At 41.8% G+C, this 25,148-nt stretch overlaps 1 protein-coding gene across 39 annotated transcripts in view; it reads left to right on the top strand.

Moving 5' to 3' along the window:
* PHF14 (PHD finger protein 14) overlaps positions 1-25,148 on the top strand; it is a 185,388-nt gene that overhangs the window by 19,103 nt on the left and 141,137 nt on the right. For all 39 annotated transcript variants that reach the window (XR_014792374.1, XR_014792373.1, XR_014792372.1 and 36 more), the window contains exons 4-8: positions 4,254-4,398; positions 10,836-10,995; positions 20,829-20,940; positions 21,914-22,051; positions 23,795-23,941. Coding sequence is in view for 24 of the 39 variants with exons in the window: in XM_084858689.1 (XP_084714815.1) it covers positions 4,254-4,398; positions 10,836-10,995; positions 20,829-20,940; positions 21,914-22,051; positions 23,795-23,941 (702 nt within the window). In the remaining 15 variants the exon portion in view is untranslated. The remainder of the gene's footprint in view (positions 1-4,253; positions 4,399-10,835; positions 10,996-20,828; positions 20,941-21,913; positions 22,052-23,794; positions 23,942-25,148) is intronic.

The following is a 25,148-nucleotide window of genomic DNA, read 5'->3' as shown; positions in this document are numbered from 1 at the left end:
CCTCTCCCCTCCACTCTCCTCTCCCCGTAGCTGGATCTCTCTAAAATTGATACATTTGGTGCCTCTGCATCATCTCACCTTCACCCCCCTGTCCTCTTTCCCTTCCGTGTGATCTTTCAGAAGAAGATTTTGGAGACAAACTGTCTAGGCTGCTCAGAAGGCATAGGAAGAGCTCTGAATATACAAGGCAGACAAAGTGCTTCATGGAAGAGCCGCTTTGCTTTGGGGCACCTTGGTGCTGGTCTGATCCACTTGGTATCATGACGAGGTACCTCCAAATCAGCCCACTTCGCCTTGTTATTTGGGCTTCGTACTGAGGCGGTACACAGCCCTTATTAATTATACAATTAATTGACTAAATGTCAATTTATGGCTAAATACTGGAATGTTTTACTGCACATTAGGATTTTGTAGATTCAGTAGACTCTTCATAATGGCACTACAGATGTTTTCTTTGATGCATCCTCCCTACTTTTTTATAAAGCAAAATTTAACTTGGACAGATGTCAATGTTAAGTAACATAAGTAACAATATAAGATGCTAACTGTGCTACAACAAATCCTATAGACATCCAACCTGATGAACTAACACTTACTAAAATACAGTAGACGTAGCTTCTTAGGTTTCTTTTCATTTTGAGCCAAAGGAAGTGCCAGAAGTCCTGCTAATTCCTTAGGTATTAGACTTTTGTGGGGGGTTTCTTGTTTTGAGCCCCAGGGTTGCATATGCCAGAGTAGTATTGGATATTGTAAGATAAAATGCCCACTTGTCTTCATGATAATACCCATTTAGAATGGCTTACCCCTGTGACCTTACTGAAACACCCCAAGGCAAACAGATGATGACTCATCCTTTCAGTGTCAGGACAGGCGGCTGGAAGGCTGTGGAGTAAATCTGCCTTTCAGAATAACCCCTGATCCCAAGGGTTGCCCCTCCAACATACTTTTATACAATGAAGCCACTTCCTTCCCAGCTGAGACAGTGGACTCTGTAACCCCTTGTCAGAGTTCATTCCGTAGCTTCTCACTCCCATGTGCAACCAGGACACAGGAAAATGGCAGTGAGCAGCTGAAGCCTTTGTTGCTGTTTTCGCTGGTAGGGAAAGTTATACAGCCCTTCGTTTATATCTTGGTTCATTTAGGTTGGTTCATTTAGGACCCCCAGTCTTTCCTCCATTGAAAACATAACCTAATCCCAGTCAGCAATCATTTGTTAAGAGTCATTGATTGGGAGTTTGTGTTAGCCTAGTAGAATTTGTGACTTTTTTTCTTTGAACATGTGATATCATAAGCTTCTTGATCAGCAGTAGAGGGCGATTGCACCTTGTCCTGATCTGCTCTTGTCTTTAGGAACACCTTTCTCTCCAATGGACTTTTGACTCTAACCCCCTTCATAATTGTAGAGGGAGTCATCAAATGCCTCAGAGCTTCCACTGGCTTCACATTTTCAGTAATAAAACCTTGGATGGGTTTGCTATTGGTAATTCTCGCTCTCTACTTACACCACCTTTCCAGAAAATGACAACGAAAGTTCCCGATTTTACAGCTAATCCCTTCGCTAGCAATGAACAGCAGCTTTTACTAAAGCTGGATGTTTTTCTTTTCATCATTCCAAAGCAGGTTGGAGAGGCAAAGATAACCACTAGATCTCTGCCAGCACTATTGATTCTTCAGTAGGTAGTGTGATATTCTTACAGAGTGTGGCTGTATCTAATGGTGGATTTAGAGGACCCATTAGAGAGGCAGCCATTCACATGGTAATAAACCTAGAATACTTAAACTTCCATGTGATATAAAGCCACTGTAGAAGCTTTTAATGCTGACAGGTGGGATGTAAATTTGTAAATAAATACAATAAGAAGTAAATATCACATGATGAAATTACTTGATCATTGCAATCACAAATAGCATGGCTGTGTTGATATGATTTATGATATTGATAAGTGGGGCCAGCAGCAAAATGTGGTATGGAGCATTTTTGTTCAGGGTTCCAGCCACTCCAGGTTTTTCTCCATTTGGGGTTTAGCCTTGTTTTTTTGGTGGTTGGGATACACTTGTACCCAGTCACAACTACATTAAAATCTTGGATTTCTCCATTTTATGAACAACTCTCAGTTTAGTCCCTAGGGACATTTTAAACTAGTTTCTCAGTGTGACCAAGGAAATGACATATTCAAATAATGAGATGGGTTTGTCTATACTTTAATCTGTCTTCCTTCTTGTCTAGCCAGTCCATTCCATTCCTTCATCCACTCAGTTGCCAGTTACATGTTCTCTCAGTCCGTCAATATTCTGTGCCATTGAGCTATCAGTGGGCTGTTTTGTTGGGGTTCCTGACCCTTAGGGTTTTTTCTTAAGCTTTTTCATACCCTGGCAAACCTTGGGGTTACCCCGATTCTGATGATACCTCCCTGTTGTGCATGGGTGGTGTGGTTTTGGCTACATTTGCACAGTCACACTAAAACTTCAATCAGTATTAGAAGGAATGATCAAGACTTTTCAAATGTATTTAACTGGTATTATTAGACTGTAGTTTTTTCCCCCTTATTCCTTATCCTGGTTTCCTCCAAACTAAGACTCAGCGGTGTATGATGTGAAGAATCATTATCCCTGACATTAGTTATATGCTTAAATACTGTCAAAGAGAAAAGTCAACTTAAATTGTTCTTAAAAACATTCCGTGCTCTCATTTTTTATTTACTTAATACAAAAGAAGAGGTTGTATGATGGGACAACATTATAGCATGCAGCAAAATGTTGACTGAGGCTGCACTCTATAACTACTTACCTTGGAGTAAGTTCCATTGAATATATTGGCCTTACTTCTGAGTAGACATGCATAAGGATTGTGCCGTGGAGTTAGATTGTTCTAAGAACCATATTTAGATGTTAGAGCTGAAACTATTACGTGTTCTGTCAGCCAGAAGAATCACTGGCTTTTCCTAAGTAATCTGGCATTTCTTCATAATAGTCTTAGGAATAAAAATGGAGCAGGGGCTGAAACCTAGGGAAACCAAAATGGTTTAGTTTAGGAAAATTGGGGAAGTTGCAGGAAAAATTCAGCCCAAACCTGGAAACCCTGAAGATAGCTTTAGTTATGTTCATCTAGATCTAACCTTATGTTATTTGATTCATGCATGACTGATTGATGGCTAACGTAAGTAATGTTGATTTCAATGGGTGTACTCTTAAGTATGACTAAGTCTGGATCCAACCATTGTGGAATACAGATACTTATTTTATGCATACCCAAGCGCTTCTGCATAGCCAGTGGAATTTCTGATTTTTTTTCTTTAAGCACTTGATTCCCATGCAGTCTTGCAAACTGGATTTGAAATTTGCCTTAGCTTCAAAATGCTGTGCGGCATGGGGCTGCTTTTTGGGGGAAAACAAAATAAACCTTTGGCTCATAGATCTAGTGGTACAGTTCTTGGGAACCTGGCCATTGTATTTGAAATCAATTAATTGCTTTCTTTTCTGCTATAACAAATATGCATGTTAATTGAAAACCTACATCTTCAGCAGTGTGATGTTTGTAACTTCTGTTTGCTTCAATAGTTACTTTCATACTTCATAAGAATTATCTGATAGAAGTGCACTGTTTATTCCATTTGTATCCTCTTTTTCTTCCAAGAAGCTCACAATGGTACTTTAGCATAACATAAACTCTCTGGGGTAGCTTGGGCTGAGAGATAGTGACATGCCTAGGGCTACCCAGTGTACTATATTAATACTGAAAAAATAGCAAAGACACAGAGGAAATACATAATGAAGGTGATTGTGATGGGGAGTTCAGCCCACCTCAGCCAGCTAACTGGTGATTCAGAAGACTGAGACTGAAAGAGTTTGGGATAATTTGTTCTGCATCAGCTTGGGTGTGCTGCGTAGGGTACATGTTATGCAGGATTTGCAGCAATTAAGAGGATGTTAGGTGTAAGGAGGAGCTGGAGAAGGGTGAGAGGGGAAACAACAAGGCTTGGGGTGTTCGGGCCAAAATAGATGTGATGAATCCATCATTCACACATCCACCTGTTCACATATAGGAATAGCAATAGATAAGAAAAAGGACTAGAGAACCAAGTTAGCAAATATGCCTAATATATTTATTTATGCTGCTTCTATACCACTTGACATCTCAGGATCTCCAAGCCATTTACATAAAAATATAACATAAATTACCAACACAAGACAAGTGCAAATCATTGTAATACCTCTTCCAATATAGTGAGTTCATTTTCACTTTTCAATGATAGGACTCGCTGATTCTTGAGAAATCTCAAAATTGGAGCTCCCAGAAAATGGACCATATTATGATTTGCTGTGTTTGTCTTGGGGATAATAGTGAAGATGCTGATGAAATAATCCAGTGCGACAACTGCGGAATCACCGTGCACGAAGGTAATTCTATTGTGTCTTCAACTTGCAAGAAACAATACAGCTTTACTTTTATCTTAATAAAGTAGAGTGAATTTGTACACAGATTTAGTTGATGAATTATATAATTGTCAGCTAATATCATACAACAGTAACACATGTTTTAATAAAAAGGACATAGCTTAAAGTGTAAGGGCTTGTCTTACCCTGATCAGGCCAGTGGTCCATTCATACAGTTACTGTCGACTTTAAAGAGCAGCTGCTTTTAAACTCCAGTGGCAAAAAGTTCTGCAACTGGTTGTTTGCTGTTTCTTGACTTGTGGATAATGAGAGATTTAGAGAACAATCCTATTGAGATAGGAGGCCTCCTCCAAACTCAGAGGCAACCACCTATCCAATGCAGGGCAGGCGGAGCATGGAGGGGATCTTCCCTGCATTTGTGGCTAGACAGCTGATTTTGGCAGTCTAGCCACTGGACTTTGAAGCGGGGCAGGGGTGCGGATGACGCATAGGAAGCATCGTACCAGCACTTCTGCATGCCTCACCCCTCCCTGTCCCCAGGAACGCCCCCTTTTGTCCTGCTCTGCTCTTCCAAGCGCAGAGCCCGGGGACGATCCACACTGCCTATGAAGTGGCAAGGGAGGGGGCAGGGAAGTGGTTTTCCCACCCACCCTTTTCCCTATTAACTTTCTACCAAGTGTGAAATTCCTTTCTTTTCAGGTTTATAGAAAATAGTTTTAGGCTGAACCCCTAAACACATTTACTAGGGAGTAAGCCCCATTGAACACAGTGGTATTTATTTCTGAGAAACATGAGTAGGATTGCATTGTTTTTGTTGTGTGTTTTGGTTGACTGTCTAGATATTTTATTGTAACTGTGCTGTCCGTAACTTTAACTTTATGAGGTCTCTGTAATTGAACTGTATTTGCTGTTTTCTTTTACCTTTATATTATTTTTGTTGGTTTAAATGTATTAGCCACCTCAAACATTTTTGCGGGGTAAAGGTGGGGTATAAATGTTTTTTAATAATAGTTATTACTGTTTGTTGGTGATGATGATGTGCTTGCCCCTCCACTGAACAGTGTGGAAGCAAAACACTGTCTACTTTGGTATCTCATGATACAAGATGAGCAACTCAAGAAAACAAGCAGATTTAATATAGATTACTGATAGTTAGTCACAAATTTCCCATTTGAACTCGCTGCATGTTGCTAGGGACGTGCTTTTCTCAGCCCAGGATACAGGCCTAACAGTATTCTTTCCGCTTACCTGGAATTTGTCAAACTTCATAGTCTAGGTATAGGGACAAAACTCTAGATGTGTGTTGGCATCCGTTGCGGATCCTGTGGGTTGAGGCGGGGTGAGACTCACATTGGAGGTACACTGTCTGAGCCCAACACCCACCCCCTTTAAGATTCCAGGCTGAAGGAAAGCAAATGGCAAGATGGTTGTTTCCCTTCAGCCAAATTCCATGCATCAGACAATAGAAAACAGCCACTTGTATGCTGCTCTCTGCAGTGTGAGGCAATGTGCAGGTGCAGCCCTCAGGCCCCACTATTTGGTGCAGTAACTTCCTTTATATGTCCTTTGTGTGTTTAGAAGGCTGATCAAGACTTTCCTTTTTAGGAAGGTTTTTAAACTGCAGTGGGAAAGGACTGCTTTATTAAAGCTGTTATTTTTTATTTGTTTATCTTTGTTTCTAGTTTTATTGTTTGTATGCATTTTGTCCTATTTAATTACAACCTACTTTGGGAAGTGGGGTATAAATGAAAATGAAAAATTATTATGTACTTTATGAGTCCCAGTATTGGGAAAAAGGCGGGATATAAATAAATATAATAATATTAATAATGTTCCTTTTGTAAGGGAATATATGTTTGGATGAATGTGTCTTCCCACCTGATTTTTTTAATTGCCACAACATTCTATATAAAATTTATGATGTTCCCCAAGCATTTAAGAAACTGTAAATGAAAGTTAACTATAATCCAGTTTAGAAGCTGAGCAGAGTATAGTATTTCATCATCATTTAATTTATATGCTGCTTTTCCACAAAAAATGTCCAAAGCAACTAACGGAACAACAGTACAAAAACAAAAAAAATACCAATACATCATTACAATAGTACGTCATTACAATAATTAACAACTCATTTCACTAATACTAACATAATATTTCAAATTAATTACAAAATAGGCAAAATCAAATATTACAACACAATATCAATTAGTATTTATCAGTAATGCACAAACCAGAGCCAAATAAACTAAACCTTTCCTATGCATTAAAGCTTGAATAAACATTGCGAACTGCAAACAGCTACCCCAGAAATACAAAGTTCAGAAAATAGCAACCAGATTTCTTATAGCCTGCAACCGATCTGTCATTAATACAAACAAGTTATGGATCAGCTTATACTCTTCATCAACACAAAAATATATTATCAGGGTGCATTTGAAAGTCATTTAAATGGGTCGGCTGCCCTAAGGTATAATGCCATCCAGATGATAATGTAACTAATGAAAAAGTAAAAATATCGTCACTTATAATTCCATTAAGTTAGAGCCAAAGATGCCCTTCCACGAACAGAAAGAGTCCTTCGATTAACGGAAGTGTCCTTTCAATTCACAAAAGGAGCATGGATCCAGTGGAGGCTTCTGCAAATAGAAGTATGGTGGTGATTTTTGACAACTTTCCCCTTGTAGCCCCTGCATGGAACAGATTTTCCATTGGGGGAAGGAGGAGCCAAGACCCTAGAGTACCACATTCCATGAATGGAATCGTGCTAACAGAACTCCTGGATCCAGTCAATCATATTTCCCTCTGGAAATAGCAATTAAAAGTTTTATCTTTGATGTATTGCTATCCTATATAAACTTTTTCCAGTGTTCTGCCTTTCTTGGTTAGATGATGACTAAGAAACTGATTCCTGCGATACTTCAGGATGACACCATGTCGCTGCTCAGGGGCATTGCGGAGAGTTTAAATCGGTAGGCTCCAACACCAGGCAGTCCCATTTTTTCCTTCACATTCCTTCAATGCACCAACTGGCACATCAAGCTCTGTGGCACCAGCTACCATTTTAGTGATGGTGCTGACCTCTGATACTGGCTCTGATCTCCATTATAAGTGGAGGACACTTGTGGTAGGTAGAAAATCTTCCCGATATTGAAAGGAAGGCCAAACTTTTACAGATCAGTCTTTCCATGGTTTCTGCACTATATAGAGCCTCTTTCTGGGTGCTCCAACACCCCCCCCCCCATCATAATAGATATTTTGCTAGTTATATATATACACAACATTTCTTTCTCAACATTTTGTTGACAAATATTCCTACAGTCCTTTGGGAAGAATTTGCTCACTATATCTAAAAAAAGAAGTATAATTAATGTTTAAAATATTCCTTCATGGATAGACATGTCCTTCTGTGGAGAAATCCCATTTTTAAAAATAAAATCCTTAAGTTCTGTCCTGTCATGTTGTATAACTGCTTTTGTGCCAAGATCTGCTAACTGGTTTGTAATAGCAGAGTACCTCCAGCTGTGGTGTCAGTTCTCCTGATGTACTGATTGTAGTGTGTCTAAAGAAAATGTCTGGTACATATAATAGCATGCAATATAGATGTAGTTAATTCACTTGCTGGCAATTGTCCTTTGTTGCTATGAATTAAACACATAGTACTGTTTTCTTAAAATATTTTGATATTCCTTTGTTTATTTTAGTATTGACATCGTACATACATACTAAAATATTCATGCTCTTAAGAGTTGCAACTGGCATCACTCTGCAACCTGTTCTCCAGAATTGAGCCTTTCAAGTCCCATCCAGTGATGTGTGATGGAAAATTTTCTAAGGCTTTATTTTTCTGTGGAAAATTTTCCATTCCATAAGTTCATTAGTAAAATCAGTGTATGCCAATTGCAAATACAATATTAGGCAAGCTTGACAGTGTCAAATTTGAAATTGTTTTTCAGGTGATTATCCCAAGCAAGTATGTGAGGTTATCATATATGTCATTGAAACACCTATGCGTCAGAGTGAAATGGAGCTAATAAATAGTGACAGTGAAACTGAAGGTTCCCCAACAACCGTAGACATTTGAACTCCGTTGAACTAGATGAGTGGTTGTCAGCATATCATGCATAGTTCTTTAGGTTGCTAAAATGTATTAGTGTGTCAGCAATTTTCAGTGCCTTTGTTTCTTTTCATCTTAAATTTAAACCGTGTTAGAGAAGTACATACTATTTACTGGGTTCAGATGATCAGTGGAAGAAAAGATGCCATCGCATAGGCCACTTGCACACCTGCCACTTCCCTAATTACCCTCGCCATGGCGCAGGTTGTCATGTTGTCCAAACCTAGTGAGATGCACATTGGTGGCTTCCAAACCACTCTGTAACCCCTACAACAAGCCATGGGTTGCAGGTGGTTTGGAAGCTCCCCCGCTGCGTACCTCACTGGGTTCACACCTGCTTTAAGGCATCAGAACATTTTCTGCTATAAACTGAAAATGTTCCTATGCAAGTGACCCTATGCAAATTAACATTATTTGCATTGCAAAAGTTTCTAATTCAAAATTTTCTGGAAAACTCACATAACTGGTCCCATCTTGGTAAGATCTCTCTTGCTCCTTCAGGGCTTTCCATTTTATAAAGCAGGCCAAATTGTTTTCTGGTGGTGCTGTTCACTATGTTAGTTAGATGTCATTCTAACACCATTCTAACAATGGTTTGTTTAAGCAGAAAATAATTTCTCTGAAGTACTGTAGCATTTTGTGATGCCTTTTGAATTAACATCTTACCATTCTTAAGTTAAGTACATTTAAATGTACAAGTTTTTAAAAATGACTCTGAGAGGGTCTATGATTCTGCAGGGTTACAATCACATATAACTGCAAAATATAATCCAATGAGCCATTTGGTAGCACCTGCAGAGATTAAAAAATGTAGCTTTCATTTGCAGAGGGAGCAACTTGCAGGCAAAAATTTGGGCATCCTTAGATGGCTACTGCTTACAAATGAGAACGTAGTTTTTATTGGTCACAGAGTAGGGATTTCCTCTATACCTACTTATAAATAAGGTTGCATAAAAACAATACTTTTTCAGAAACCTGAAGGTAGTGTGATAGAGGTCTTGTGGCCACAGATATATTTTTGTTGATATCCTTCTGTCATCTCTGATCAAATATATATAGCATCTTTGAAAACCTGAAAAACAGTTTGGCCAGAGCCCAAACTCAAAGACTTCAAGTCTTTGAAAAAAGTATTCTGTACACAACCTTAGACACTGCCTATATTTCTTGCTCTTTCCAATCCAACCTGATTTGAGGGACATCTGGCAGAAAAGCTGCCTGTAAATATAAATTTAAATATAAGGGAATGAATGCAACAGTGGTTTGAGGGTACCAGGCCACCTCCTTTCCTTCTGAGAATTACCACTTACCCAATATATAGCTCAGACAGTTTTTGGGAAGGAAGGAAGTGGCAAGGGTTAATGTCATGGATTTGTGACCATGCATCACATACTCATATTGCAACTCTTGTATGCTGTGAGTCTCATCTTTCCTGTTTGGTCACCTAGTAATCTGCCCACTCCCCTGAAAATGGAAAATGAGAAGTCTGATGTTTTTCCAACCTGAACAAAGTGTGTAAATTAATTTCATAATGAGAGATGCATTATTTTAGCCATACAATTTGTGCATTTTTCAGCATAGATACAAAGACATTCTGATTCTAGTTATTTTAGCCCAAACGTTCTTCTAGGCAGTACTTTGTGGCAGCAGTGGTCTTATTCATTCCTCACAGTAGATATTGTTTACTGGTCTAATCGTGAAGAGACGTAGAGCTAATTAATGCCTCTGCAATCCTGATGACTGTAATCACATTCACAGGCATGAGTTGCTTTTGGTTAAATTATACTTGTCAGGGTCAGCTCCAGGTTTGGAGAGGGGTATGGCAAGATGACTTCAGGCACCGCCCTGCCCACCACTTGGCACTGCCACCTGCAGCAGCAACAACTCTTCCTTCTCGACTCTCTTCTGTCCAGCTCATAGATGGAGAGTGTAAGTGGTGGTGGCTGCTGTTTGTAGCTGCCCACACTGCTTGCTTGCCTTCTCTGGTGAGTCAAAGATTGACAGTGGAGGAAGAAGTAGCACTTGTATTTATATGAAAAGAAAGCATTCTTCCACTCTTGGTATGCTCCAGTTTGCTACTGGGGAAGGTAAAGAACAGGCATTATTTCATGTCCTCTCCATTTGAGGCTATGATGATGCATATGTACACCCGGCCACCTGCTTCCTTTCCTTTCCTGCCTCTTGTATAACCCAAGACAGTTCTTGGGAAGGAAGAAATCTACCAGATGCCCTCCTGGTCCCTTGCTTTTCCTACCTCTTCCGTTCCTAAATACTTATCTTGATATAACCTTCCTTTGGTTTAATTTCTTTGCCTTTCCCATCGTTCCAGGTTGTTATGGTGTTGATGGTGAAAGTGATTCTATTATGAGCTCTGCTTCAGAAAATTCCACTGAACCATGGTTCTGTGATGCCTGCAAATGTGGTGTCTCCCCAAGCTGTGAACTCTGCCCCAACCAAGATGGAATCTTCAAGGAGACAGATGCTGGCAGGTTGGTTAAGGAGAGCTGTCATCAGTGGGATAGGTCTCTGAAAGTTGCTCCTCAATAAATTCTAACAATGTGTCTTCTTCACCAAGCCTATTCTGGGGAGTCAGACATACCTTCTCTCTCTATCTTTTGTTGAGCAGCAGCAACTTAAAAATAGCCAGATTCCTACAGGAGAATCACAGCACTGTTGATACTTCTACTTCAGAGGCTGCCCGGTATAACTGTGGCTTTGTGAATGGATCCTCAGCATTAACTTGTGTAGGATCCTATAGGACTATGATATGCTCAGCAAGATGATTAAACAGGCACTTAAAGATACAGTTTTCTGTTCTACACACTCAGTCTAAGGGATGATTAAATTTTTCACTTTGTGACATTGTATCGTCCTCTCATAGTTTTTTTGCCTACCTAGTTTATTTGTTGGGAAATTACTCCTTTGAAGATGTTTACATGTGAAAATCATGCCCCACTTCAAAACACTTTGTCCTTTGAGGTCAATGGTCACTTAGATACATTTTTTTAAAGTATATGAAAATGATTCCAAAAATTGTGGAAGTTGCTATACAGCTATTCAAGGCACAGGCACATATATCTGGCCCAGGCATTACTAACCTTGCCAACCATAGTGCTGGTGCTTTCAAGCTTAATGAATTTCATTGCTCCTATTATTAACACACTACCCCTGAAACTCAGCAGGACGTTCCCCACAGTCAAACTAAGTGTGGTTCCATTTCTCCTTTTGTGCTCAGACTGTCCAGAATATAGTGAATCAGAAATCCCAGCAATCCTAAACCATTCATAAATTTGTTTGAATTTGGCTGTACTTAACACTTCCCATTGAAAATGATGTTGGCATTTGAAACCACAGCCAGTAGGCTGTAATTTGAGTGTTTGCATTTAAAAGAATAGCACTCCAATTTTAGGAATCTTGGCATCTGCATCCTGCTTGTCAATTTTCTGTTCTGGAAACAAGTCAAAGTGCAAAAAAAACCCTATTTTGTAAGCTGCCCTGAGGACTCTTTAGAGCCATATTGGCAGACTATACATTAATAAGAAAAAAATTAAACATTGAATCAAGATTGCCATGAAACTTACTTTTGAAAGCACATCTCTTAGCCAGCTGTGTGGAAGTACTTAAGACAGAGAATTTATCATTATTGCTTCATATAATAGTGAACTCTGGTGGTGTGTGCCAACAGAAATAGAGCCAAACTGGGGCCACTGAGAAACAAGAAGGAGGTATCAGCATGATCATAGGAGCCCTGAGGTTTGCAGAAGTACAAAAACAAAGCAGGTTTTTTAAAAAAATACTTAAAGGTACTGCAGAAGTTTTTAGAAGGGGAGGACACCCCCCCCCCCGCAGCACAGCCCAATGAGGACCGAACATACTCAGTAACCATGGTGATTGTCAGTTGGAAAAGAAAACCGGGGGATGGTAAGTGAAATGCCATGTTTGAACCCTGAACAGAATCTTTCCTATTAGGACAGAAGATACAGTGCAACATTTTGTTGCAGGTACCACTTGTTCCCTCCAGCTAATACTGGAGCTGGTTGGATCCATGTCTATCAATTTGGAAGCCAAGAGGACTACCAAAAATAAGGGAGTGATTTTGTATACTGGGGGGACTCCCTAGGGAAGCAGAAGTATTAATTTGTAAATTGAAAGATCATAGCAAACTAAAATAGCCCTATAGGGACCCTTAGCTCTAGAGCAATGCATAAGATAATGAATGAATGAATGAATGAATGAATGAAATATATTGAGTAACTCCCAGGGCCTACAGAATGTTGAGGCAGTTGATCCATGGAATGTTGAGGCTATCAGTTAAGAAAATAAGAAAAATGGAGAGGGAGATGACCTGCTTGAGCCCCTAAGAACTTAGTGTCCTGGAAGGGCAGGAGCTAGGATTGTGCCATGAGGAGGTTAAAATTCATTTTCATTCATTTACTGCATTTAAATCCCGCCTTTTTTCCTCTTGCAAGGAATCCAGGGCAGCTTACATTTTCCTCCTCCTCTCCGTTTTATCCTCACAACAACAACCCTGTGAGGTAGGTTGGGCTGAGAGTCTGTGACTGGCCCAAAGTCACCCAGTGAGCTTCCATGGCCAAGTGGGGACTAGAACCCGGATCTCCCAGCTCATCACTCTCACCGCTACACTACACTGGCTTTCCATTCTTTCCATTCTGTATAGTAAGAATGAGCAACTTTGGCCCTCCAGATGTTTTGGCCTACAGCTCCCATCAGCCTTAGCTAGCATAGCCAATGGTGAGTGATGATGGGAATTGAAGTCCAAAACATCTGGAAGACATCAATTTGCATACCCCTGCTATACAGGAAGGTTTCAGAAAGGGGAAAAGTGCAAAGACTCCTTTCTCCCTTTTTGTCTGTATAGTAGTAAAGGGCTCCAATTCAGTGGGGGAAGGTTTCGGGAGGGAGGGGAAGGAAAAAATGATGCCATTTTTTTGTTTCTCCCCTCCTGAACTCCCCCCCCCCCTCCGCCAGTGAGCTATGAGGATCCCTTTCCAGGCTGGCTGGAGCCCTGAGTCATCCTGTTAGGGGCTAGGTATACATTACTACATTTTGTTGTGGTTCACCACTTGTATTAATATGATGCTAACATGGTGTTCTGCAAACTGTTATCAAACCTCCTGTAAGCCCAGGGCACCAAATGATGTGCTGCAAACAAAATTTGCATACCCTTCCTTTCTTACTTAAATTCTCTGATTGTTAACTAAGCCTGTTAAAATTATCTCTGTAATGAGGGATGATTTCCTCTGATCTTTCCATCTGAGAGACTGAGTAGATAATGAGATGGTTAATTTGAGACATCTACTTTCTGCATGTACTCCTCAGTTTCATGAACACTGATGTGAATATAATGAAATCTCCTGTTTTGCTGGCTACTATGATGCTTATTTCCTGAATTTTATTGCTGTTTTTAATATTGTTTTATATCCAGCCTTGTGAGAGGTTTTTTATGAAGGGCAGGATATAAATAGAAATAAATTAATTAAATATCTGGAATAAGATGATTGTCTTTATTTTGGTTCAGTTTTTTCCCCATCACCAGCATCTGTCATCTTTGCTCAGAGCAAAATGGATGGGGAAGTAACATGAAAGATTATTCTTTTTTGATTACCCAATTTGTCTTAATTACAAGGTTCTCAAACATGTGCAGCTAAACAAATGAGCAGGGAAACATTTAGGCACTGATATTAAAAGCAGCTGAAGCTGCCTCAGCTGGGAACTTGACTGACTTCTGTGTGTTTTAATAAAGATGCAGGATGGAGTTCACACATAGGTGGTTAAGGAAATGAGACACTTGTGTGCCAATCATACTGAAATGGCAGTTTAAATCTGTAATACTACAGTACTTGTGTGACATGTACTAAAACATTTTGAGAAGGTCAGTATGAAGCAAGCAGCCAGCTGTTGGGTTTATCATAGATAAACTCCTACAGAGTGCAGCAGCATTTAATACACCAGTGGAGCATGAAAAAACTGGGCAAATTAAATTGAGAAGCAGCTGCTTGTTGAAGATGTGTATCTTTATATTGAACTCTGCAGGGTGCAATGGGGAAGATGCATTAAAACTTACTATCAAAAATCTCCAGCCAAAACCTTGGCTTTTAAAAAGAAAATATAGAAGATAATGTGAAGATGGGCAACTATTCCCACCCGTTTCTCTGGTAAAATAGTTCCTAGTGCGACACATCAGTGGTGTTTCACAAAAAGGGAACTCCTCTAGAATTTCAAAAGCACAGACTGAATTGTCTTAGTCAAGAACCTAATCGTTTGGTCGTGTGTGTGTGTGAATAATTTGATATTTCAGCAAAACACAACACCTAAAAATGTTATTCTTAAATCAATCAGTCATAGAGCTGATAAAATGGCCTTCATATAGGAAAACAGTTGGGAGCATGAGAAGTGTGTATAGGTCATAACTACAGTTGTTACAGTTTGTTATTAAGCAGTAATAACTAAATGCAAGGCGAGGGGTGGGATGGCAATGTTATGCAAAGATGTATAAGCTGCTACTGTAAACTGATTGTCTTCAGAATCCTAATAAATTATATCAAATGCATAAAATAAATATAATCAACACATTGACCTGGTTCACAGGACCAATGGCTTGCTTAAGCTATGGTGCTTGCTTAAGACTGGCCATTTGCCCAGTCACCTGCCTGGGCGCAACTTGTCATGTTGTCTGAACTCAGGCAGAATGGCTTGTTGAAGGAGGAAACAACCCTTAAACAACCCAACAACAGCCCATGGGAATAAGCAAAAGGCGTCTGGCATGTGCTGCAGCTTGAACAAGCCACCATGGCTTGTTTAACCCACAGTGATCATGTGAACCAGCCCATTATAAGTATCACCTATCCTAATCTAAAATGGCACATGTGGAGCAAGTGGGACTGCCATTCGTAGCTTTTTGTTGGGTAAAATCCTGCTCATCAACTGTTGTTGTGAAGGGGAGAATGAATCCAGTTTCTCTTGTCCAACAGTTGAGCTGTTGTATTTTAACTTTTTGTAAAAGGCTAATTTAGTGCAGCCCCAGCTTTTGGATCAGTGAGTACCTGTTTGCACATGTAATTTCCTATCTGGCTGGGCATATGTGTATGGAAACATGCTGTACAGTGTGGTCCTGCATAGTGTTTCTCCACCATGATCTGTTTCTTTGGGAGGTTATAGGACCTTTATTATACATGTCTAAGGAATTCAAAGAGAAGATCTACAACATTGCCGAAGTTTGCATTATTGCTATATATTTACATTCTTATTTATTTATTTAAAACATTTGTATCCCACCCTATATCATTAAGATCTCAGGGTGCCGTACAAATAAAATCAATTTAAACAGTATAAAACAAATAATTTAACAGCTAAAAACATGTTAAACAAGCTAATACCATTTAAAATCTAAAGCAATAAAACAGTGTGCTACTTTATTAAAATAGTATGCTACTTTAAGGAATGCTTAAAGTTATAGTTCTTAACTATTAGTTAAAGTTCTTAACTATTAAAGAATAGTTAAAATACTGTGCTACTTTAAGGAATGCATTTAGCCCTCAAACACTTTGGTAAAAAGCCATGTTTTTACTAGGGATGTCAGAGAATTCCACCACGGATCCCAGGGAGGCCAGATTCCAGTGAATTGGGCCCCCTGGAATCCGTGGCGGAACGGAGCAACCCGCCCCACCACCCCGCAAAAGCCCCACGAAACGAAGCGTACCGGGCCGCGGCTCTGGCCACTGCCGGGCTGCGGCCGCAAATGGCGGTCACTACACCGGCCACCATTTGTGTCCCTTTGCTGAGCCATGATAGGCTACGTAAATATTTACGTAGATATTTACGCAATATTTATATTTACGCAAATTTAGATTTGCGTCCCCGCTTTTGCTGTGATAGGCTACGTAAATATTTACACAGCCTATCACGGCACAGTGAAGGGACGCAAATGGCAGCCACTACACCGGCTGCCATTTGCGTCCACAGACCTGCTGCAGCCGGATGTCTGGCTGCGGATGCACCCGGCCAGCAGCTCCGCGGAGTCGCCACAGAGCAGAGCCGGCTGGAGAGGATTCCGGGGGGAGGGACGGAGCGCCTCCCCCCCCACCGCAGATGCCACTTACCGAACAGGTAAGTGGTTTCGTACATCCCTAGTTTTTACTTGGTGCCGAAATGAAACCAGTGTCTGCGCCAATCAGGCCTCCAAGGGGAAGGCATTCCACAACCGGGGTGCCACAGCAAAGAAGGCCCTCTCCCACGTCCCACCATACTGTATGTCTTGCACTGGTGGGATGCAGTGGAGGGCCCCTCCAGCAGATCTCAGTCCTTGGGCAGGCATATTGTCAGGGTGGAAACTGACCCCATAGAGCCCCAGAGCAGGTCTGATTCTGAGGAGGAACAGCAATCCGTGGGAGAGGAGCTTGCTCATCTCTCACAAGCCCAGCAGCTGGCAGAGATTCCTCCTGCCAGCATTCCTGGGATAGATAGTGACCCTGGCAGTGAGAGAGTGCTGGAGGGGGGCTTTCTGGACGCTCAGCGCAGACGCAGGGAGCGACGACAGATGGAGGGCACCGAAAGGAGGTGTACCGCTCGTTTGGCGCTCAAACAACGGCTGCGTCCCGAGGACCCAAGGGAAAGAGGGAGGATCTCTCCACAGCCCATAAGTTCAGAGTCTTCCCATGGTTCCCCTTCAAACGGGGACCAACTGCCTTACCTGGAGCTTAGGCCACTCAGCTATCTTTCCCCAGTGCTGTTCCTTGCTTTGGCGCTAGCTACTAGTATTCTGAAAGAGTCATAAAGTTATAAAGCCTCAGAAGGAATCCTCATCATCTGTGTCCTGAGTTGGCTATTGGAGGGGACTGCAAGAGGCAGCTGGGGCGCTCCTGACAGCTTGGTCCCCGTTTGAATGGGAACCATGGGAAGACTCTGAACATATGGGCTGTGGAGAGATCCCCCCTCTTTCCCTTGGGTCCTCGGGACGCGACCGTTGTTTGAGCACCAAACGAGCGGTTTGCCTCCTTTCAGTGCCCTCCATCTGTCATCGCTCCCTGCGTCTGCGCTGAGTGTCCAGCAAGCCCCCCTCCAGCGCTATCTCACTGCCAGGGTCACTATCTCTCCCAGGAATGCTGGCAGGAGGAATCTCTGCCAGCTGCTGTGCTTGTGAGAGATGAGTGAGCTCCTCTCCCACGGATTGCTGTTCCTTCTCAGAATCAGAACTGCTCTGGGGCTATATGGGCTCAGTTTCCACCCTGACACATATATAGGGAAAGGCGCTCCCTCAAATATTGAGGTCCCAAGCCACTTAGGGCTTTAAATGTCATCACCAGAACCTTGAATTCCGACCAGAAGCCTATTGGCAGCCAGTGCAATTCCACTGAAACTAGTGTTATATGATCTTTATGAGATGTTCCGGTCAGCAGTCTAGCTGCTGCATTTTGCACTAGCCGCAACTTCTGAGTCGTCTTCAGGGGCAGCCCCACGTAAAGTGTATTGCAGTAGTCTAATTGGGAAGTTACCAGCACGTGTACTAACATGTGGCTAGGTTATCCCTGTCCAGGAAAGGCCGTAACTGGCGGATCAGCCAAAGCTGGCCCCAAGTACTCCAAGCCGCAGCATCCACCTGGGGCTCCAGTGACAGGAATGGATCTAGGAGTATTCCCAAGCTACACACCTGCTCCTTCAGGGGAGTGCAACCCCATCTAGGACATGTCGCTTACCCAGTTCCTGGACTCGGGAACCACCAGTCAACAGAGCTTCTGTTTTCTCAGGATTTAGCTTCAGTTTATTGGCCCTCATCCATTATAGCCTCCAGGCACTGGTCCAGCACCTTCACCGCCTCAGCCAACTCCTACGACAAGGAGAAATACAGCTGAGTATCATCAGCATACTGGTGACACCCCACCCCCAAACTCCTAATGACCTCACCCAAGAGCTTCATATAGATAGGGGGATAGAATAGAACCCTGTGGCACCCCACAGCTTAATAGCCATGGGGTAGAACAGGAATCCTCCAATACAACTCTGGAATCAGCCCTGCAAGTAGGTGTGGAACCACTATAACACAGTGCCCCCAACTTCCATCCTGCAGAGCCGATCCGGTAAGGTACCATGATTAATGGTATCAAAAGCCAATGAGAGATCCAGGAAGATCAACAGTGTAGCACTTCCCCTGTCTTTCACCCAGAATAGGTCATCGGTCAGAGCAACCAAGGCCATTTCAGTGCCGTACCCTGGCCTGAAACCAGACTGAAATTGGTCCAGATAAACAGTTTCCTCCAAGAATGTCTGAAGCTGCCTAGCCACCACACACTCAAGCACCTTGCTCCAAAAGGGGATATTAGCAATGGGGCGATAGTTCTCCCATACCTCTGGGCCCAGGGAGGTCCTCTTCAGGAGAAGGTGCACTACAACCTCTTTCAAGGTGGCAGGCACCACCCCCTGACAGAGTGAAGCATTTACCACCTCCTGGACCCACCCAATCAATCCACCCCTGCTTGATCATATTAGCCAAGATGGGCAAGGGTCAAGCTTACATGTGGTGGGATGGACTGATTAAAGTGTCTTGTCCACATCATCAGGCTGCACAACTGAAACTGACCCCAGGAAACACAACCAGACAGAACAGTGGACACCTCCCCAGACTCTATGATAACTGTGGCGTCAAGTTCTGAGCAAATACGAGTGACCTTCTCCTCAAAGTGCTTAGCAAATTTATTTCAGCAAATGACCGAGGGTTACAATCCCAATTTGTCTGAGCCCAAGCCAGATCCCAACAGGCTCGTCATCACTCAGAACAATTCTGCTGGGCAACATTTCGAGGATGAGATAACAGAGGTGTAATAAGATTTTTTTGCCATCCTCACTGCATAATAGGTACAACGAAGAGTCTTGGCTAATTTTCAATCGTACTTGCTCCGAGACCTGTGCCACCTCCACTCTAGCCGTCATCTGGCCTGTTTCATTGCCCACAGATCTTCTGTAAGCCAACATGAATTACAGGCTCCACAGCACTGGAATGGGCGCTTGGGAGCGATTGTATCGATGGCCTTTCCCATCTCACCATTCCATGGTGAGACCAAGGCCTCGACCGAATTACCAGCCCTGTCAGCCAGAAAATCTCCCAGAGCATTCAGGAATCCATTGGATTCCATGAGTCTCCGGGGGTGAACCATCTTAATTGGTCTCCCGCCCCTGCAGGGAGGATCTGCTACCACCCAGCCAAACTTCACAAGGAAATTATCTGACCATGACAACAGGGTTGTTGACCCCCTCCCCTGACCATCCCTCATCTACCCAACAGCAAAAACCAGGTCCAGGGTATGTCCTGCCACAAGTGTCGGGCCAGTGACGTACTGAGTCAGCCCCATGGTTGCCATGAAGTCCCAAGTGGGCCTGTCAGGATGGCCTCAGCATGGATGTTGAAGTCCCCCAGAAACACAGTCCTAGGGTTCTCCAGCACCACTTCTGAGACCACTTCAGCCAACTCAGGCAGGGAGACTGCTGGGCAGTGGGGTGGGTGGTACACCAGCAGCAACCTGTTCTGTCTCTTTGGCCCAACGTGAGGTACAGACCCTCAAAACTGGTGCTAGGATGGATGGGTTTCCTCATGAGATGGAATCCTTATGGATGACGACAACTCCTCCCCCCTCCCCTTCCAATCTAGGTTGGTGCTGCACTGAGTACCCAGGTGGACAAAGCTGAGACAAATCCACCCTGCCCAGGTCATCCACCCAGGTCTCAGTGACACACACACAGGTCAGCCCCTTCATCCACAATCAAGTCATGGATAGTAATTGTTTTATTATGGACCGACCTGGCATTCAAAAGCAGCAGCAACAGATCAGTGGGTGGGCTGATAGGGCAATCTAGATTTTGAGATATAGTGGAAGGACCGAAAGATGGGACAGATTTTAAATATCTGTCCTGTCTTTCTCTTACCTGACATGTCCAACCCCCAACGCCATACCTCCCTCTGTCTGAAATTACTTCAGTATGGGCATCCTGTTCCTCCCCCCTCCCCTGGGATTCACCTGATACAGTCAAATTTAAAACGATATAAAACTAATGACAAAAAGCCAGTACAGCCAGTACATTCTTGTGCTATTCTGCTTCAAATTAAGTTTTTTTAATATTTGATTTATTTGTAGGAGGTGCCATTAATAATTGGGTCAGGAGAACACTGTTATTCTCTGTTATTCTTTTAAGGTTTAAATATGAACAATCTGCTGTGCCAGTGTTCTTTATGTGAATGGGGCAAAACTCTTTTCTTCTTTTGTATCTCTTTTCTGCTGAAAATACAGTAAATGATTTCCCTCTTTTGTTATAGATGGGTCCACATTGTTTGTGCGCTCTATGTTCCAGGAGTAGCATTTGGAGATATTGACAAATTGCGACCAGTAACACTTACAGAAATGAACTATTCCAAATATGGTGCTAAGGTAATATTAAAATGATTATATATTTAAGGATAACTTACATGACTGTTACTTCTTTCTTTGGTTGGCTTCCTTTACAATTCATAGCAACTAAACACTCAAAATGTATGGAAGGTCAACATAGATAATCTCCCTTTACTGATGAATCCTCACTGGATAGGGATATAAGGAACTACAGAACTAATTCCATGTGCCCAAGGAGACACACTCAGCTTGTATTTCTACTCTGGACTTCAGTTAAAAAGGTACTAATAATAGGGCAGTCCCAACTGCAAGGCAGTCTATTGTAAAAGATTTGGCTTTCAGACAAAATTATGCTGATTTGAGAGGATATGAGATTTCAAACAGTTAATCCTTGAGTGAATTCTTAAGAAGGCCTTCGTCTGGCGTCAACCTGAATTTGCTCAGATGTGATTCTCTGAAAAGGTTCCACTACTGTGCTTTTCACTCATATTGATTTTTAAACTTTTCAGTGGCATATGAAACTTCATAAAAGGAAGTCATGGAAAACATCAGTTTAAATATGAGGTCTTTCCTGTATCTGTGGTCTTGTATGTATCACTTAATAGCCTTCTTGGGTTTTAGGTATTATCACTTATTGTAAGATGACTAGAATTGTTAATTAAAATGTCCTAAATAAACTAATACCCAACGTGTTGGTGTGTGTGCATGTATGTGTGCGCGCGGAACAATTTATTTGAAAACTTTTGCTGAGGGCAGGGAAAAGCTGTAGTTTGATTTGAATGCACTACCATTTGTATTTTTCTGTTCCCAGTTTTCTCCCTTCTTTCATTCTTTTTGTTTCTCATTTGACTTCTAGATAACAAGATACTTGAGGTTGTGGGGCCTTTTAAAACGTTTGTGAATGCATCTAGGACATTTTTAGGCATTATATAAAGTTAATACTTGGGTCCTGTTTGTAATATTTACTCTGTAGTCTTCTCTCTTCCCACTCTCTCTCATTGATCTACTGCAGGAATGCAGTTTCTGTGAAGATCCTCGTTTTGCCAGAACTGGCGTGTGCATTAGTTGTGATGCTGGGATGTGCCGAGCTTATTTCCATGTGACCTGTGCTCAGAAGGAAGGCCTTTTGTCAGAAGCAGCAGCAGAGGAGGTAGGCTTTCTAGTTACCTTGATGAAAATATCTCAGGTGGCATGTGCTACCACTAAAACTTCAATCCGGTTTATTAAAATATTATGAAATATTTCAAGCTTTGTCATTTATTGCATTTTATTTTCAATTTGTTAAAGCAGCTTATATTTTTAATATTCATATACAGTCCTTGGATTTGGGGTGCAAGGACGAAGAAGGGATGGCGTAGGAGAGAGGAGGGGTCTTGGTGGGTGAGTTTTGCTTCATGTTCAAACTGATGTTCAAACTGATGGTCTTATTTAATGTTGATGGGATTTTCTAACTAAAATCATCTCTCTAAAATTATTTTTTGGCCGCCTTTAAGCGCAGCCCTTCCCCTCTTCTTTCCAGTCTCCCTTGAATCATGTAGATGTCTTTGGCACTCACTCTATACTAGAAATAGGTATGTATATGAGGATAGTGATTATGATCATCAGTTTCCTTCCATCTCAATGTTTCTGTAATCAAATATCGCATTGTTCAGGTCCCCCAGCAATCCTCCATTTTGGGGGCAGGAGTCTGATAATTTCTCAAGAAGTAATGTGTCAAAAGCAACATTCGGAAATGAAAGGAAGTTGCGTGGCAGTGCAAGACTTATCTGACTGTGTTGATTGTGAACTGATAGAGATACAAATATGATTTTACATACATGCATTAAGGGTGCGGTCCTGTGGCAGCTAGACAGTGGCTAGACGGCCATAGGATTTTTTGTTCTTCATTTTCTGGGAACTGAGTTCAGAGCCAGCACTCTGATCTCAGTTCCCAGAAAACCGCCTCCCCTCCTCCGCCACCTCATAGGCAGCGCAATTCATCCCCTGCTCCGCTCTCAGAAGAGCAGTGTGGAGCAGATGAAAAGGGGGCGTTTCTGGGGGCTCAGAGGGGAGGGGACGGCAGAAGCGCCATTACAATGCTTCCTATGCGCCATCCAGCCTCCCCGCCCCCCACTCTGAGGCGCCCCGGATAGACAGCCGAAATTGGCCATCAAGCCACAAATTTAGGGCATCTGGAGCACGGAGGAGAGGATCCCCTCCTTCCACACTGCATTGGATAGTTGGTCACCTCCGAGTTCGGAGGTGGCCAACTATACCCCATAGGATTGCGTCCTAAGTCAATATTTTTCATCTCTATTATTTATGATGTTGTATTGCTTTCTACATTTGTGTACTTGGGGAATGGCGCACAGAAATAATTGCTTGATATTGAGTTTTTCAGCCATTTTGGTTATGAGATTAAACTTTAATACTAGCATTTACATAGATGGTAGCAAAAACTAGCTTTTTGAGAAGCTCAATTCAAACAAATGCATTGGACCTAAACTTAGTCATACTTAGAGCAGACCCACTGAAATTAATTGGACTTAGCCAGGACTTTCTTACGTCCCATGGATTTCAGTATGACTAAGCCTGGATCCAACTCCATATATATGTTTCATGCCACTAAAGATAGAACAATTTCATTCGTCAATTCCTTACTGAATTACTCTGCTCAGGAGACTTGGGTGAGTTAGAAAAACTAAATCAAAACAAAAAAGATTTCATGTCTGTCATTGTTGGTTTTATAATTACATGCCTCTGGTTAGTTAAAATAAAGTCTTCAGAATTATCATTTTTTTCAAACTATATGAATTTGTGGGATATATTTCAAAACATGAACTGTTTGCTTTTTCTGACTGTCTGGAACTGTTTTCTTTTATAAATGCTTGTATTCTTCTTTTAATTGGTACAGGATATTGCAGATCCTTTTTTTGCTTACTGTAAGCAGCATGCAGACAGAATGGATAGAAAATGGAAGCGGAAGAACTATTTGGCTTTACAGTCTTATTGCAAAATGTCTTTGCAGGAGAGAGAGAAACAACTCTCACCAGAAGCTCAGGTAGTATACCAACACCAAGTTTACATTTGTGGTCACTATAGCATACTAAATGAGAATGGTGAGTGTTGGGGAAGGCAGAGGCTGGCATTGCTTTGGCTGCAAGTGAATCACTGAAATCAGTGATTCTCAAACAACATATGCTGTTTACCTGGTTGCAAACAATCTATTAAGTATCCTCAACCCATATTAGCATGTACACCGACCTCTTTCTCTTCTAGCTAGACTTAGCCAAGCAGTTGGCAAAGGCTGCCTGCTTGGGGAACAGGTGATGATTTCTTTATTTCCCATGGAATACTTGGGGAATACTGTTTTACTTGGACTTCAAAAAGCTTTTGACAAAATTACTCATCCAAGATTACTGAGCAGTCTTAGGAGTCATGGGATAAGAGGAGAAGTCTTCTTATGGATTGTTAACTGGTTAAGAACAGGAAGCAGAGAGTAGGAATAAACTGACCGTTCTTGCAATAGAGGGATGTAAACGGTGGGTTGCCCCAATAATCCCTATTGGGACCAGTGTTTTTTAACTTGTTCATAAATGATTTGGAATTAAGGGTGAGCAGTGAGGTAGCCAAGTTTGCTGGTGGCACCAAATTATTTAGGGTGATTAGCAAAAACTTCCAAAACGATCTCTCCAAACTGGGGAAATGGGCATTAAAACGGTACATGCAGTTGAAAGTAAGCCATTAGGGTCTGGGCTTGCATTGACTGACCAAGAAATAGATCTTGAGGTTGTGGTGGATAGCTTGATGAAAACATTACCCTAGTGTGTGGCTGCTGTGAAAAGGCAAATTCTGTGTTGGGGATAAACAATAAAACTGTCAATATTATAATGCCTTTATACAAATCTGAGTATTCCACACTTGGAATACTGTAATCAGTTCTGGTCACCACACCTCAAAAAAGATGTCACAGAGCTGGAAAAAATGCAGATAAGGGTAACCAAAGGGGCTGGAACAACTGTCCTATGAGGAAAGGTTACAACATTTGGGAGGTTTTAGCTTAGAAAAAAGGCAAGTAAGAGGAGGTATGATAGAGGTGTACAAAATTACACATCGTGTGAAGAAAGTGAATAGGGAGAAAAACTTCTTACTTGCTCTTTTTCTAAGCTAAAAAAAATCTCCCTCTCTCATGATACTAGAACTTGGGGTCATTCAGTGAAGCTGAATAGTGGAAGATTCAGGACAGACAAAAAGAAGTACTTCACATG

The sequence above is a fragment of the Heloderma suspectum genome, chromosome 5 (assembly GCF_057233095.1).
Source record: "Heloderma suspectum isolate Gila_16-S chromosome 5, 16-S_ref, whole genome shotgun sequence".
In the NCBI taxonomy this organism is placed as follows: Eukaryota; Metazoa; Chordata; class Lepidosauria; order Squamata; family Helodermatidae; genus Heloderma; species Heloderma suspectum.
This window is presented reverse-complemented; position numbering and strand designations above follow the sequence as displayed.